This window comes from Falco cherrug, chromosome 11 (assembly GCF_023634085.1).
Source record: "Falco cherrug isolate bFalChe1 chromosome 11, bFalChe1.pri, whole genome shotgun sequence".
Taxonomy (NCBI): Eukaryota; Metazoa; Chordata; class Aves; order Falconiformes; family Falconidae; genus Falco; species Falco cherrug.
In genome coordinates, this window is record NC_073707.1 from 32,669,062 (window position 1) to 32,682,101 (window position 13,040).

General features: G+C 38.8%; 1 protein-coding gene across 9 annotated transcripts in view; it reads left to right on the plus strand.

The window, feature by feature from the left end:
• Positions 1-13,040, plus strand: part of PLCH1 (phospholipase C eta 1) — an 85,508-nt gene that overhangs the window by 53,508 nt on the left and 18,960 nt on the right. For all 9 annotated transcript variants that reach the window (XM_055723845.1, XM_055723844.1, XM_055723848.1 and 6 more), the window contains 5 exons: positions 2,394-2,597; positions 4,224-4,344; positions 5,913-6,084; positions 8,983-9,090; positions 11,294-11,455. In XM_055723845.1, the coding sequence (XP_055579820.1) occupies positions 2,394-2,597; positions 4,224-4,344; positions 5,913-6,084; positions 8,983-9,090; positions 11,294-11,455 (767 nt within the window). The remainder of the gene's footprint in view (positions 1-2,393; positions 2,598-4,223; positions 4,345-5,912; positions 6,085-8,982; positions 9,091-11,293; positions 11,456-13,040) is intronic.

Consider the following 13,040-nt stretch of genomic DNA (forward strand, 5'->3'; position numbering starts at 1 on the left):
AGCCTGTTATAACTGAAGTAATAAAAGCAGAGTTTTCATTCTGCTCTGCTCTGTAGATCTGGAATCGCTCCTGTACAATCCATTGATTTATGCTTATGTGAAATAAATTATGGATAGTTGCATTTTCTTTTGGTTTTAATACCTTATTCACCTTGCTTGCTAAAGCAATTGTAAATGGTGTATTTATTCAGAATCCAACTTAATATCGAACCAAAATCTGAACTGGAACAAAATAGATTAAATGCTATGGTGTGTTAATTTGCCCAGAAGATAGCTTTTGTGAAGCAGTATAATTTACATGATGATTTTGGGGTGGGGAAGGAGGAATCTTCCACATGGTACTTAAATCCTGGTGACTGCCTCTCACGTCTTAAACAAGCTTCTGGTATGACCGAGGGCACTGCACTTAAATTGAAATAAGGAAAGCAAAATGAACAAGCTATGGCGCTTACAAAAATATTTCTGAAAGCATTTCTGTTCCTCTTAACCTTACTGCTGCTGCTTTTATGTTGGAGTTGCTCTCACGGTTAGTATTGTTTGCACTATCCTTTTAAATATTCTACATTTCTCAGTCTCATAGGAGGTATTTTTAAAACTTTCTCTGTTTAATGCTGATCTAATTTACAGAGATATAAACCAAGTACCATCTTTTCAGAGAAACGTGCAGCACAGAGAAAGCTGTGAACTAGTGAGATGGGCTAGATCAGTGAATTGGCTAGCATGGGCCCCCATGCTCCCTGTGCTGCAGTGCAGTGCTTCAGGTGGTGCTGCCTTGTCTACACAGTATCTTCAGTCAGGGTAGTGCTTATTTACAGCAGAAGAGTGGCACTGGGGCAGAGCCTAAGTGTCAGCAATAAACTCAGGATAAAAAAGCATTAGCTTCCAAGTCAGGAAGTCAGTTTGGCTCTCGTTCCTGTCTGTGAGCTGTATAAATGGTCAGATCTTTCTTAACTTTGGTAGGAGCGTGTTCTTTTGTTCTTGACATTGTTGCTACCTTCTGAAGATTACTTCTCAACTTGGGACCTGTGAGGCATCAACAGCAGCACGAAGTCGTGACAGACCTGCAGAATACCAACCTATACTCTTGCAGGCATTGTATACCTAAGTCTTTTCTGCTGCCCAGGATTTGAGGGATTTCCTCTGCTTCCTCTTATTTACAAGATGTTATCCTTGTGATGGAGCAGAACAGGATAGCTCTTGTGCCATCAGAAGCATCCATCCATCAGAAGCATCCATTGAGGGGAAACATCGTGCATGTGTCAAATCCTCTGCATCCTGCTGAATGTGAGGCTGAGGTTCCCCCCTTTCCATCTACCCAGCTATGCTCCTCTAAGCAGGTCGCTTGCACTCCAAGGCACAATTCAGCTTCCCAGGAAATGCAGACTGATGCTGTCTAAGCATTTGACCCAATTTCTCAGTTATACTGATGCTTTAACAAGAATCAAGAGGGTGTAGGGGGTACCAGTTTGAGAAGGACAAGGAGAAAAAGGCAGTTTTTACAACTGTAACGACTCGTGGTTTAGCTGCGTACTGTCTGTTTGCAGTAACATCTAGATGAAGAGATTATTTTTATCTCACCAGAATAATTGTGAGGGAGGGTATTTTCTTCTACTAATACTAATAGAACCAATACCTTCTTCTATTGCATGTATTAGCAGAGCAGTTTTGTCTGAACTGCAGAAGGCAGTTTGAGCACACTTGTCTTAGTCTGTGCACTGGATTTAGTATAGGGAGGTTCTCCAGGGTTTCAGAGAATTTTTATAGGTGCATTTTTGTTTTCTGCCCCTTCTGAGGGTCTGAATGAAGCATCTGATCAGCAAATAGGTTGGGCAGTGGCCATATCAATCTGTGACTAAAAGTCTTCTTGTATAGCTACTATTTGGCAATTGTATGCTTTTATTAGAATCTTACTTTTTTTTTTTTTACTATTGGTTGTTAATTAAGTCATGAAGAGGCCTAGCTCAATGCCCTGTTTTGCAAATGCTTGTTGATTATTATTTTTTTTTTTTTAATTTTGGCAGTCATAAATATGTCTTTCTAGATTATGTCTTCTCTAGTTCAAAGCTGTTTGAAAGTTGTTTGAGGACGAAGGTTGGATCTTGGAGATGTGTTCTTCTCAAAGGTATCAGAACTTCCACAGGCTTCAGAAAGAAATACCTCTGTGTGTGCCAACAGTGGACTGAGTCTGTGTAGCCTCTTCAGTTTGCAAAGAACCAGGCAAGGCACAGACAGCAGTTAATATGCTGAAAACATGGGGTACAGGAAGATTCAGTGGTTTTGGAGACAATGAGTTAGCACTGACAAGCATAAACAGAAAAAGCAAACATTAGAGTGCAAATCATTTACTTGGTAACACATACTGCATCCATGGCAAAACTTTCTCTTCTTCTAAGGTTTCACCAACTTCATGCGCAGTCCTGCTTGTGATGTATTTAATCCACTGCATTGCGAAGTGCATCAGGATATGGATCAACCACTTTGTAACTACTTTATTGCTTCATCTCACAATACGTACCTGACAGGAGACCAGCTGCTGTCCCAGTCCAGAGCGGAGATGTATGCACGAGTGCTGCAAGATGGTTGTCGATGTATTGAAGGTATGTTTTTTGTCTAACTTGCTAGTTGTGAGAAGTATGATGAATGTTTCTTTTAAGCACAAAGTCTGGCAAGCTCAAAGCGTGAATGCTTCACTGGCTGATTAACTTCAGTGATAAACTCCTGTTTTCTAGCAGTCTAACCAGAATTTTTCTATTGGGAATGGCCATCTCAGACAAACATGATAGACAGTACTGTTTTCTCCTGCCTGCTGATTATTGTTACACTTTACTCAGTCAGTGCAACTTTTCCATTGTCCTGCATTTTTGTGAAGTGTGGTTTTTTTGTTTTTTTTTTTTTTATTGCGCAAGCTCAAGTAAGGCAATGGGCAGGCATCTGTTTGGGGCCTGGCAGTCCCAGCAGAGAAGCCCCAGTTGTTCTGCTCTGCAGTTCTCCTGTGCCGGAGGTTACTGCTTCACAGGAATGCTTCCTGATCCATGTTGTTCAGAATGAGCTGAGCCAGCAAAGACCTTTTTCTTTCATAAGCTGAATAGGAAAGTGGGTGTTTGCATATGCAGTTCCTCCTGCAGATGCAAAGGGAAGACGAAAAGTGCCTGTAGGAGGACAGGTGAGCAATAGTGCCTTCTCTCAGTACAGCTGTGTATCTATTTCTGTCGCCATCTTCGAGCTGAGAAACTTGGTTTTGGTCTGCCACAACAGAAAGGTAGGATTCTGTTTCATTGGCAGGATGCTGGTGGAGGAAAACAAGATGCTGTTTGTCTGATAGCCTGGAGATAGCACTGGATTCTTATTTAAGTTCTTATTTAAATAATAATAAACTCTTAAGTATCTTATTTAAATAATAACAAAACATTAGTATTGTTGTTCTTAAGATTGTGGGTGGAATAAAGTCCTTTGACATATTTAAACTTGCTATTAAGTTTTTTGACTGGTATTACAAAATTCATAATTGGGAAAAAAAATCTGTTAATCTGAATTTAAAAAATAATTGGAGAAAGTGAACCAGATAAAATTGGGTGATCTCTCACTGTACTTTCCCTTCTGTAAAGTTCACTAGAATGCGCATAGTATGTCATTTCGCTTGACCTCAAAACTATTGTAGATACAGTACAGCCTAAGTAATACCTAGCTTTCACTTTGTGAAGTTTTTAACTTCCTGTACAGCCAATAGTAGTGACATGTTTAGTGTAAATCCAGGGTACAGTAATTTTATTGGGAAAAATATTACTGTCCTAGTTCATTCAATATGCGATGGATTTGATGCTACTTTTACTATCATCGGTTATAAAACTGCAAGTTTAATTTGGAGTGGAAGAAGATTAAATTGCTTTTAAACAGGTTGTCTTCAGAAGCGAAGCTGCTTTCCTAAGAAATAGCTGTAAACATCATTTGACCTATTACACCTTTATAATTTTATATATGAGGAAAACCACTCAGTTTAGTATAAGGGGAAACCCCCTTTTTAGGTTGCGGACTTCTCATTTGGTATAACAAAAGACTTGTCTTGTTAGTCTTACGTCAATTGGTAGATCATAATAGATTGAATCAAAACTTGTTGACACCTGCGTGGTTGAGTACTGTACATGAGTTCTGCTGGCAAGCAAGATCAGCAGAAATGTATAAGATCATGGGCATCTCTTAATGTATAACTTTTTCTGTCTTAATAGTGGATTGCTGGGATGGTCCAGATGGAGAGCCGGTAGTACACCATGGCTATACTCTTACTTCTAAAATACTCTTCCGTGATGTGGCAGAAACTATCAATAAATACGCCTTCATCAACAATGAGTAAGTGTAGAGTCGGTTTTGAAGCTACATCTGTCTGTTTTGTGTAGTTAATCCCATGTCAGAATCAAAAGGCAAAACCAGGAAGTAGGTGTATTCCTTTAAACACATTTAGAAATTGTTGATTTTAGAAAAGTTGATTCTGTTCCCCTGTTTATTGCTTATGCTTTATTTGTTCTTCAACTGCATGAGGTCTTTCCAACAATCAAATTAGAAAGGTCAACCTAAGATAGAAAGACCTTTCATGCATCATAAATGCAGTAATATTTTGAGCAGTCTGAGACTGTTGAATATCTTTGAACAGAACTTCCCACTCATATCCACAGGGAAATTCTTAAAAATCAATAGCATAGTATTCTCTGCCTAAGGAAAATACTAAATTTCAGTAAGAAAATTTGAAAGCTGTCTCGTGCGTAGTATGAGGAAGTGTGGAGATGTGGGATGTTCAGATTCTATTTTGTTTCCCATAGTACAATATGACAGTTTATTATGAAAATCATGGTGTTTAACCATATATATATATATACACAACAGTCTCAAATTATGAGTGGGTGTACAGAATGTTGAGTAGTTTAGAAAGAATGAAGAGAAAATGCTTACTTCTCTTTATTTGGGGGGGGGGGGGGTGTGGGGTGTGGAAAGAAGATGAAGAAAGTGACCCAACAATGGCCATTTGAAAAGGGGAAAAAAAAAACCCCAACCCCCCAGAAAACAACAAACACCAAAACCCAACCAAAAAACCTGAGCCCAAAAGTTTGGTGTTATTGATTAGAAATAGGAGATAGTGATTTCAAAACTGAAGGAGGTGGTTCTTCATTTGGTGTGTAGTTGGCATATGGGGTTCCTTGCCATAAGATCCCAGGGCTGCCAAAAGTTTAGAAATCAGGGCAAATTTCTGCAAGAAATAGGCTGTTATATATAGAAACAATGTCTTTAGCTCAGGAAACTTAAGCTGCAAATTCCTTGTGCCTGGGAGAGTACTCTGGAAAGTATTGCCGATAATTTCTCCTTCTCCAGAGTCTGGGCAGCTTCAGAGATTTGGTCTGACTCGCTGTAGACACTTACTAAAAGAAAGGCAAATCATTCATGCAGCTATCAGTCTTGGAACACAGAGAGGAGTTAGCAATTCCTTTGAAACTGCTTATGTCAAAATGCTTTTCTTCAGGAGCAGCTTGCTGATCACTTATGGCTTGTGAAGACTTTGTATACGGCTTGCAAAGGAATAACACACCTTCTGCTCCGTTACATAGAACAGAAGGGCATCGTGTTGCTGATGAGCTTTCTGTCTCTGTGCCTCACACTTGGTGATCATGGATTTCAAACTTTGTCACCCAGTGTGCTTGTGGGTAGGGTTCAAGAAAGGGCAGAATTGCTTGCAGGGACTGAGAAAGGGGTTCTGACAGAGCAGGGATCTGGGAGTTCATGTGCAAAGTCCTTCTTCCCAAAGCGAGTTTGGTTCCAGGCTGCTGACAGTGCAAAAGCAAACTGCTTAAACCAGTTTATGTGGTAAGCTGTGCAGGTCTTCTCTCTTAAAACACAGTTATGACAGAGTCTGGGGGTTTTATTTCTAGGTTTCCAGTGATACTGTCTATCGAAAACCATTGCAGTATTCAACAACAAAAGAAGATCGCTCAGTACTTGAAGGAGATATTTGGTGACAAACTGGACTTGTCATCTGTAGTCACTGGAGATTCCAGACAGCTTCCTAGTCCTCAAAATTTGAAAGGGAAGATCCTAGTGAAGGTAACTTGCTACTGGCGGCATGTTCAAAACGCAGCATGTGATATTTACCATAGATTTTCTTTGGCTTTGGAGAACCAGTTCAGCAGTACCATGTGGAATAGTACAGATGCAATGAGTTAGAATTCTGAGCTTCTCAGAGACATTGAAACAGAGTTTACTTTGGACTTGGCATGTGTTCCAGAGTACTTGTGTAAGTGTTTCAACAGGGACATGGTATCAACAGTGGAAACAAAATTCTTTTCCTTAAGCATCTTTATCTGAGAGTCTTAGTCAGAGGTGCTTATTTTTGCACTTTAGCACCAAGTCAGGAGAGCAGAAAAATGACATAAAATGCGTTGTTATGAATAGAAGTAACTGTGACAGCTACCTGAACCTGGTCTTTTTAAAAAAATTTTGTCTGATTTGTTATTAGTGGATGTCTGTATGGTTTATATCCCTATAGTATCTAAACATTATCCTACAGTCCCTCCTTGGACAAACATTTTGGAGTCATATAAAAGTGAAAATTTCTTCTATTTTCTGGCATTTCCCCTTCACCCTGCTATGAGCACTAGTTCATGAAATGAAACTGTTTTCATGGTTCATCAGCTGTGTTTATGAAAGGAGCACTTCAGAAGGTGGCTATAAGGAGCAGCGAGGGAGGAGGCCCTGGAGCACTGAAGTTAGTGTGGTATGCAAGACTAATTATTTGAGCCTCTCATTATGAACAGATTTGCTCTGAAAAGAATTTAAAAAACCAAGATGGATAGGATATAATAAGCAAGGCAGACCTTTAAGGGGGCAATTTATATAGTTGTGGCTTATTAAATTGTCTAATTTTGACACATGGGGGGCAATTCCTTTGCTGTGAGCTCTTGAGTTACTATTCCCCCCGCCCAACCCCCCATCTTCTGTATCAAGCTGGCTACAAGGATTCACAATTTTGGTTTGATGCTAGTCTGGACGTATTTCAGTGTATAGTACAGAACTGACCCTGAATTAGAAAACCTTTGAGTGCTCAACTGTGATTTTGAATTTCACTCAGTTGGTTTTCTTGTATAACTGCTGGTTAATGAGTGATGCAAGCATGTAGTGTTGGTATTAAGGAGTCAAACAAAATAGTATGTAATGTCAGTCATGCAACAAAACCCAGCAAACCTGGCTCGAAATATTATGTCAATGCACAGAAGGCAAGAGAGGTTTAGTACTGTGCAGTTCTTACATGAGCTTTTGAGCTGGTCTTCCTAGCACATTTGAGTTTGTAACTTCAGTGTAATTCTTCAGCTAACAGTCCTGAAACCCTGAGAGTAGTTACAGAATGGTGTGAAGCTGAGCTAATGTTTTCAGAATGAGAAATACTATTTTAAGCATCACAGTCTCTTTTCACAAACCTGTCTCCCATTGCCTGCTCAATTTAAGCAGCCCTGTTGGAAAAGATAAAAATCGTATTTAAGAATTAGCATCTTATTGAGAAGTAAGCCAGTTTCTCATCTGTTTGCTATTATTTTTGCTCTGTTTTATACATTTTCCTTTTAAAGGCAGGATTGATTCATTAGCCAAACAATTTCAAGTAATGGCATAATTTTTGTTTTGCTAGTGTATTTAAAGAGTGATTTTAGTAATACTTACGGATTTAAACCAGTATAAAGGTGCCCATGTGAAGTGAATTTGACCCACTCATTAGCAGGACAGCATTATTCATTTCAAAATGCAGTCTATAAATCAATCCATTTCTGCAGAAATCTGAGCCTAATTCTTGTCTACCTCTGCCACTGAGGAAGCAGGTAGACTGCGAACATTTTTGCTATTGGTGAGGAAGACACAGAAGTAATGACACAGAAGTTTAATAGGTGATTTACTAAGTAACAGGTGGTAAAACAAGAGGCAATGGATACAAGTTACAGCTTGGGAGGTGCAGATTGGATGGCAGGAAAAGCTTTTTCAGCTGAGGGTAGTGGAGCATGGAAAGATGCTGCCCAGAAGGCTGGGAGAGACTCCACCCTTGAAAGTTTGTGAGACTTGGCTAAGCAGAGCTCACCTAGAGCTGGTGATGGTCCTCCTTTAGTGGGAGATTGGACTGGAGACCAATAGCCCAACATTTCTAAAATTCTGTGATTTGGCTTCACTGTAAGTGATCATACAGGAGAATTAAAGATTAATGCTCTAAAAAAGTTCATTAATCTGTCAGGGCCTCTTTTTAGGTTTTTTGTTTGGTTGGGTTTTGGTGGTGGTTTGTGGTTTTGGTTGGTTGTTTTTTGTTTGGGTTTTGTTTTACCAGGAGTAGCTAATAACCTCTGTTTGATGCTCACTACTCTAATCGGGTGTTGGAAACTAGACATGGAATTAAAGTAGTTCCTTTCTAATGGAAGTATATGACATTCACAGTACTGGATTAGCAACTAATTTGGATTGCTGACCAGGTTCTTGCATGAGCACACAATATTAAAATAGGCTTTGCTGCTTCCTTCATTTTGGTGCCTGCTTGCAGTGAGTTCTTTTGTGTCTGCACTTTGCTTTCTGATGAAGAACCTATGACAGAATCTCAGCTTCTGATTTCTAGAGTTTTATTTTAAATATACAGTTGGTCTGCTTGCTAGAGGTAAGCCTGAAATATCTGAGAGTCTGCTTAAAAAATATTTTGGGTACTTTCTGCCTTGCTCTGGAGATGAGAGGTAGTATGCTTTTCTTGAAAAAGCTTGCAAAGTTCTTTCAGTAATAAACTCTTCCAGAAATACTTAAAATATTACCTATGATTATCTGTGTCCTTGAACAGGTTTGCATGAGACTCTCTGAAAACAAATTCTGAACTCTGGTTGCAGTTTACATAAGGAATAATTGAGGAATGGGCTATTTTGATCTTTGCACTGAGAAACACTGACGATGTGTGCATTTATTGTGAGTATTTTTTCTTCATTTTAGGGTAAAAAGTTGCCATACAGTCTTGGAGCAGATGCTGAGGAAGGAGAAGTTTCAGATGAGGATAGTGCTGATGAAATTGAAGATGACTGCAAGCTAAAGCCCTGCTATGTATGTGCATATACACAGTTCCCAGAATTGTTACATCTGTACATTTCTTACATGCATACTCTGTCATGCTACTTACAGTTGTAAGCAGATCAGAGTTTTTAACTTTGATTTCTAAGTCAGGACCTTAAATATAGAAGTTATATAATTCCACTTTTAGATATGGAATAACTTTGGTTGGAAATGCACACTTTGTCTTTTAAATCATATAAATAACAGATTTAAGTACTTCAGTTATAATAGACTGAAATAGCCAGCATTGTAAGCCTGCTAGGCTTTTTTTCAGATACAAATGTGTAGTACTCAAAGCAATGCCATGATGGAATTGCTACACCAAATGCTAGATGAAAATTATGGAATGAAAAAAAATTCGAGGTGTGAAACCTTTTTATTTTCAGTCCTTCCATTTCTTATTTTTTGGCACTGAAGATGGCTTTCTGTTCCTTTTATTTTTTAGACTCTGTGTATTTTTCTGCTGTTAATTTCATTAACACATTGGTTTTTTGTTACAAATGGAAACTGACATATGATGCTAATACACATTATCCAGCAGGTGTGGTTGATTTTGTTTTTTTCTAGTCAGGAGATAGCCTTGCTTCACCAGTTAAAACTTTTGAACAAAGAAAATACTGTCTAGGGAGATGCAGAAAGAATAGATCAAATTCAAATTAATATTTAGCAAGACTAATGTTTATCTTTACTTTTGAATGTAGCCCAGTGAGTTTGCCTTGTTCTTATCTCTAGTTCTCATTAAATGGTTTTGGTTTAAATACTGAGATTTTAGTTTGTCTGTATATGCCTGCTCTTAGCGATTGAAGGTTTTTCAGAATACCTTAGGATTTGCTTCTGTTTAAGAAGTCCTCATCTGAACTGGTTCAGAGGAAGTATATGTTTATGCAGGTTCTTCCCCTACCCTGATGCTGCTAAAATGCTAGTGTCAGCCACATCCTTTGGGGGATTCTTGTACACCATACAGAAGGGCTGATTTGATTTTCTTGGTTGGTTGGTTTGCCCCCCCACCCCCCCCTTTCCAATAAACTTTAGCACCCCTTTATGCTACTGGACAGAATCATAATTAATTAATTTCTTAATTATTTGAGGTTAAATTGCACTTGGATGTCATTCAACCCATATGTTCCACAAGACAGTCTCTCTCATACAGAAGTATGCTTGAAGCACAGGATACAGTCAGCTTGCTCAATAACTCAGAATTTTTATTTCTCTTAGTATTTACTACAGAACTGGAAATATTTGGTATTAATTAATTTGTGGGGAAGCTTGAAGACTTCCAATCCCATAAAACTTTAGGAATATGATTAATTTTAAGTACAGGTACAAACTTCTGCAGGTTTAAGTTCAGGGAAAATTATGTATTGAATCAATATAACTCTTAATTATGGATGTAATAAGATAAAATTGCTGAACCAGTTCTGAAACCAATGTAATGACTGATGTTTTGTCATGTGCTGTTCAGTAGGAGCAGTCTATGTATTTACTAATGTGGCTTGAGCACTTCTGATGAGACGATGCTTTCTTTAACAGAAAGACTTAAGACAAAATTTGGCCATCCTTAATGCCAATGCAAAACACAGTATGCCTTTAGGCATGGAACATGTTAGGACAGAACAGTTGCTTTCCTGTCCTGTGCCAGGAGAGCTCTCACGCCCCACAGGCAGAGGAATGCTAGGTGCACACTGTTCTATAGGATCCATTTTTATTTTAAGTGCCTTATGTAATTGTGCCTGTATAGTCCGTATGACTGCTGTTAACAGGAATTGCTTCCTCTTTCTTACTGTTTGGAGCAGCAATCTAATGATGCTTAGGTTGTTATTTTGGAGGAAGTGTGTAAGTGCATTGGCTGAAAATTCATGCTGCCTTCTGAAAGAGAAGTCAGACTTGTGACAGTTTTGAATGAAAGAGCTAACACCAGGGTTCTGGGGTGATCTGTGTGGTAGTGTGCTTTGGTGGGAGGCAGTGTAAGTTTTGTCAGGAGGAGTAAAGAGAAAAGGAAAATGGAAATGGCAGTAAAAGCCACCAATAGAAAAAGCAAAATCAGGCAGTATTACACAAGAAGCTTTTTCTTGCACAGAGAAAGGAAAAGTTAGCAGCACTTTGTGGCCTGAAGCATGTGTAATGCTCCCTCAGGCTGTCCCAGGAGTGATGGACATCATAATCTACTTTAACTGGTTTTCTTAATGTCTTTCAGAGTAACGGGGCAACTGAGCACCAGGTGGAATCTTTCATAAGAACAAAATTGGAATCTCTGATAAAAGAATCCCAAATCAGGGACAAGGAAGATCCTGACAGCTTCACTGTGAGAGCCCTGCTAAAGGCAACTCATGAGAGTTTAAATGTTAACCTGAAGCAGGTATGTGGGTTTTTCCCCTTCACATGCTCTGTTGAGTATTAGACAGCACAATGTATGTTGTACATTTTTCAGATGAGGAAGCTGATAACTTAGGAGCAAGTTCTGAGTTTGTTTTATCCAAATGAAAACTTGGAACTATTTCAGGATGATATCAAGGGGGAGTGAATTCCAATGGTCAAGTGTGAAGAATATGTTCTTTCAATGAGTTCTAATCAGGTTTATTCCTTGTAAAACTTAGAAGTGACTAATTCAGTAAGTACTAGTATTGCAAGCATGTGTCAAGCAATTTGGTTTGTGTCTAGGTTATTGGAGAAAGATCCTTTTTCTATTGCCTCAGTCCTATCAAGACCGGCCGCAATAACCCAGAGCGTTGTCTGCCTTAATGCTGATGGCTGTTTTGTACAGCACTAAAACACAGGATTGTGCTTTTACTGCCCGAAGCAAGGTTCTGCTTTTTCATGACTGCTTTTTCAGACTCTTTTAGATCAAGAACGTATGGATTTTTTCCCTTTTGACATCAAACTCTTCTTGTAAGACAGTAAAATGTATTGGAAATTTGAATACATCAATAAGCAGTTAGTACCTTGGATCCACGCTTACTGTACTTTCACCTCAACTGGTTGCAAATCCCCGTTATGCTAGAATACAGAGTGAATTGTTCCACAGGGGATGTGCCCACTCTGTAAGCGTTGTAGTTTTAAAGGTCAAGTACATGTAGCTCTGCTTTCTGCATGTCTTCCCACTCTGTAGCTCTTGTCAGTCTGTTTCTCTGAAGTTGGGCCTATGAGACTTTTGCCTGAAGCCAGACTTGACTTGTGCTGATGCTTGAGACGTCTGGTGAAGGCTCTGTTGTGGTGGGAAGAGGCTGTAAGAATGCAAAGGATGAAGCCATCTGACCCGATAGAGAAGGGTTATTTTCAGACTTTGCAGTATGAGAACAGAGTCAGTTTGCTGGTTCCCTTTGGCCTTTGTGAGATGAGAAAAGTGGGATTTCAGAGAGCAAACTCCCCATATTGGTACGTATGATAAGATATGAGCTATTTCAATGTATATTGTGTTAGAATAATTACATTTGGTATGTCCTCTGGTATCTGGAGAATGACTGGCCCCTAGATAGCATTTCGGGGGGTAGGGAGTTTTGTTTAACGAATGCAAATTGCCATGATCTGTTGGTGTTGGATATGATGTCTCAGATTACCCATTGCCTATTGTTGATGTGACCAGAATACTGAAAATACTTCAGTAATGCAAGTGTGTTATTCAAACATCTATCAGGTAATAATTTCAATGTTAAAATTTTCTAATTGACTAATTGTAAAATTATTAAGGGACATTCAGAGATCTCTTCCCTTGCTATGTGAAGACTGATTGTATGTGACTATGGTTTCAAGGGTTTTAAGCAATATAGAGCTGAACAATTAGTAATAGTAAATTAAAACAACTGGAAGATTAATTTATAGAAACTGTTGGTTTAGATGGGAGAAAACTAAATGGTTAAACGTTGCGCTGATTTAGTAATTCTGTAACTCATTAGCTAGCCTTGGTGTTGTAAAGCTCTTTTCTAGTATTTTTTCTAGTGTGCTTT